The 3,669-nt window shown below is 50.0% G+C and overlaps 1 protein-coding gene across 1 annotated transcript; it reads right to left on the bottom strand.

The window, feature by feature from the left end:
• Positions 1-245: 245 nt before the first annotated feature.
• Positions 246-3,442, bottom strand: F2RL3 (F2R like thrombin or trypsin receptor 3). The gene is made up of 4 exons (XM_075078112.1): positions 3,218-3,442; positions 2,983-3,146; positions 2,728-2,857; positions 246-2,073 (listed from the first exon to the last, which is right to left on the bottom strand). The coding sequence occupies exons 1-4, from the start codon at positions 3,336-3,338 to the stop codon at positions 998-1,000; spliced, it is 1,491 nt and encodes a 496-aa protein (XP_074934213.1). The 5' UTR covers positions 3,339-3,442; the 3' UTR covers positions 246-997.
• Positions 3,443-3,669: the final 227 nt, after the last annotated feature.

Raw genomic sequence — 3,669 nt, 5'->3', positions numbered from 1 at the left:
TGTGGAGAAGTCATGTCTGTACCACTAACGCTAGAGAATTCAAGACCTCTAAGAAGGTTTATCACTTGTTTTCTGCCTTACTGGTTGTGGGGATATGCCCTAGTTGTGTCTGAGAGATGACCTGACTGCGTTTTTGTCAAATTCACAACAGGTCCAATAAGCAACAACCTTGGTCGCCTCTGTCATGAGAGGCAGCCTCTGATTGCGTGTGACATTACACAAAAGAAGCGTGGAGTTCTAGAATGAGGGTTTTATCAATTCTTTAATATTTCTCTTCAAGAGACATAGTTTTTTTTTAAAAAAATCCATTAATACAATCTTTGGCCCAGAGAAATTACGGGTGCTAAGGGTCATTTGCGAAAACAGGGATTAGCGACTGGGATTTGTACGCTTGTTACCAGCAACGGGCTGATGTTACTGCGGTGTTGGTTACTAATCAAGCCAGGAAAGTATTTGCTAGAAAAGCCAGTGGTCTGCATTCTCTTGACAGAATATTTTAGTTCAGGAGAGGACCTTTCACATAGGTACCTCCTCGTACTTCTGAAATGTTTAGAAATTTAGTTCTGTAAGTGCCTGTTCTTTTTCAGGTTTAGGTGAAGGGAGTATGCGTTCGAGGACAATGAGCAAGGCAGTAGCAGAAAAAGGAATAGAACACACATAGCAATCAGTCTGCAAGATGCATTAGGAAAACCAGACCTAGGTATATTGGCAAGAGCATCCCTGGCAGCGTGTGACCAGATGGGAAGTTGCTTGTGGTGCCCCCGTAACAGAGCTATACGTGTTCGGCACTCCGCACCTCGTCTGGACTCCACACCGCTCGAGGAATCCTGTGGTCCGGGTTTATTCAGTTTTAGCTGTGCAGACAGGAGAAAGGACTTGTCCCTTGGCAAGTGCTGCTCGCTGCTCTGGGTGAAACTTGTGGAATTCCAGTGTTGTCTTCATCTCATCCCCAATGTATGTCGTGAGTGCCTCGGGAGCAGGGAGCCGGGACGGAGGCTTACACCAGTGAATCTTTGGAACTTTTTGGAGGGAGTGTTTCCTTGGAAGTTTCTAGGGATGTGGTGGTTTGTTTTCTGTGACTGAAGAATCTCCTCCTCACCTTATCCCGGAAGTCTTCAGAAATGTAGTAGTAGACAAAGGGATCAGCGCAGCTGTTAAAGGTGCTGATGGCCAGGCTCACCATGTAGCTGATATACAGGTTGCCATACAGCTTGCAGTTGTAGCTGGAGTAATGAACAAGGAGGAGGACGTTGCTGGGTGTGTAGAAGGCCACGACTGTGAACAGCACAAGAGCTGTGAGCTTCATCGAGTAGGAGTACCGCTTCCCACTGCCCAGGAGCGCTCGCAGTACTGAGCAGTAGCTGAACAGCATCACCACCAGAGGAGCGAGGAAGGCACAGGCGATCAGACAGACGAAGTAGTAGAAGTAATACCCGTCATCCTCGTGCCTGGGGAGAACATCGTGGCAGAGAGTGACGCCTGCCCTGTATAGGGGATAGGACTGCTGCTGCAGAGTCAGGGGCAGGGTGAGGACAGCAGCACAGAGCCAGATGGCAGCACAGGTGCAGGCAGCAAAGGCAGGGGTGCGGAAAGAACGTGAAAAGAAAGGATGCACCACAGCCAGATACCGGTCGACGCTGATGCATGTGAGCAGCAGCACCGAGCAGTACATGTTCCCATAGAAGAAAGCTGTGGTGAGGCGGCACAGGCCTTCCCCAAAGGGCCAGTTGTTCCCCAGGAAATAGTAGAAAATCTTGAAGGGCAGCACTAAAACGAGCAGCAGGTCTGCTGCAGCCAAGTTCATCAGAAAGACAGTGGAGGTCAGCTTCTCAGCCCTGGTGGCCAGGACCCACAGGGCCAGCCCATTTGAAGGCAGCCCCACCAGGAAGACGAGGGTGTAGAGGCAGGGGATGAGCTGCACTGTGACCACGCTGCCCAGCTGAGAGCGTGTGGCCTCATGTATCAACAGGTAGGTGACGTTGTTTATGGTTGCCTTTTCCCCGGGGATGGCTCGGGGACACGGCGTGATCGATGGCAGCGTTACCTGCTCGTTGGTGCTGTTCTGAGAGTAATCTGTGAGACAAAGGCAGTCTGTTACTTGCTGGCCCTGCCGTTACCCTGTGCTTTGCAGAGAAGGCCGTATACATTAGGCTTACCCCAAAGGCTAGGGTTTTGCATTTGATGTTGGAGTCCCCAGAAGTGGGGCTATTCTGTAAAATGCTGTTGTGTGATGGTCACAAAAAGCTGGCAAACAGAATTAGGTGTGCAGGAGTAACCATCAGCAACCTTACTGAAAATGTACACGATTCCTCTGTCGTGCGGTTTCCCACAGCTCCCAAATAACTGCTGTGTTATACAACTATCAGCAGGCCTGGGAAACCAGAGAGCAATTCCTCTGCCCAGCTTTCAAAAGAATCCTAAGATCTGGGGCCAGCCCAGGGTAAAGCCATGGCTGTGGGAGCCTAGCTTTTAGCTAAAGAGTTTGGTTTCAAGTGCTCTCCGGTTTGCTTCTCCTCTAATTTTTCTTTCTTGTTGCTTCCACCCGTTTCTTTCTCTTCTGTATCACCTTCTGTCACCTCCTGCTTCAACTAGAGTACGCACAAAGCTCAGTTAGAGTGTGCTCCCATGTGATAGCTTTAAAAAATGAGTTTTCTGGGATCTTATAAAGGTACCAAGTATCCAGGACTTAAAGAAGCAGCCATTTTTCGCCCGAAGATACACACTCACCATCATAGTCTGGAGTGGCCAGGCAGAGTCCCCAGAAGGCACAGCACAGCACAAGCCTGCGTGACAGCTGTCTGCTCCCGAGGGTCTCCATTCCCGTGCAGGATCCAACAGCACACTGTAGTGCTCGGAGCTGTGTGGGAAAGGCAGCGTTAGTAACCCTGCTTACCCGTTTCCTTCTGTTAGTCCTTAACTCGCGGAAGCACCAGGCTTATCCCGTTAAGGATGAGGCATATGGGGGGCTGTCACGACACGTACGAGTAAGTGTTGCCCAAGCAGAGCCTTAGCTCCAGTGTCTGACGCAGGACTGGGAGGGGCGTACGTATCCAGATCCACAGTATATTTGGGCCGTACTTCCATCGTCAGAGCCAGACAATGGCTTGAGTGAGTCATTTGGTCCTCCTTCCTCCTCCAGAATATTCCTGGAAGTAACAAATGTGGTCAGACTTGATGCAGTCTGAATTTGGTTTAGAATGTAAACTGAACTTCTGACCTCCTAAGCCAAGTGTCCTTCCGCCCAAGACAGACCCAGGTGGCTCTGTGTGAGATTTGAGGTCTTTCCCCACACCCTGATTCCAAATGCTTTCTGGTAGTGCAAAGTGAGAAGATATCATCCCCTCACGGAAATATAAATGAGGTGCAGGAGAGCTGCAGCTCCAGAGACACCTCCCCAGCTCCCAGGGATCACACAGGGCTCTTGCAGCCTCATCTTACAGCAGTTCAGGGTTTCTAGTGGCCGCCTTGCAGCCTTTCAGAATTCTCTTGTTTGTTTATTTCTGCTCCTGCTCCCTGGCTAAAAAGGGACAAAGCTCCTGCACCTTCCTTCTCGGTGTCACTGCAGAGGTTGATCAGAAGTCCTGCGGGTCGGAGATATTTGCACGTGAAAGAATCAGTCCCAGTGCCATAACATACAAATGATAAGTGGCAAGGTCTCACGGCACTGTG

Source organism: Phalacrocorax aristotelis, chromosome W, assembly GCF_949628215.1.
Source record: "Phalacrocorax aristotelis chromosome W, bGulAri2.1, whole genome shotgun sequence".
In the NCBI taxonomy this organism is placed as follows: domain Eukaryota; kingdom Metazoa; phylum Chordata; class Aves; order Suliformes; family Phalacrocoracidae; genus Phalacrocorax; species Phalacrocorax aristotelis.
This window is presented reverse-complemented; position numbering and strand designations above follow the sequence as displayed.

What these genes read in the sequence shown, in the direction of transcription:
- F2RL3 (XM_075078112.1), bottom strand. Translation starts at nt 3,338, where the DNA reads ATGATATCTTCTCACTTTGCACTACCAGAAAGCATTTGGAATCAGGGT. An exon ending in AAGGACACTTGGCTTAGGAG is followed by an intron (nt 3,147 to 3,217) that starts GTCAGAAGTTCA and finishes TGTTACTTCCAG; the next exon opens with GAATATTCTGGAGGAGGAAG. An exon ending in TGCTTGGGCAACACTTACTC is followed by an intron (nt 2,858 to 2,982) that starts GTACGTGTCGTG and finishes TTTCCCACACAG; the next exon opens with CTCCGAGCACTACAGTGTGC.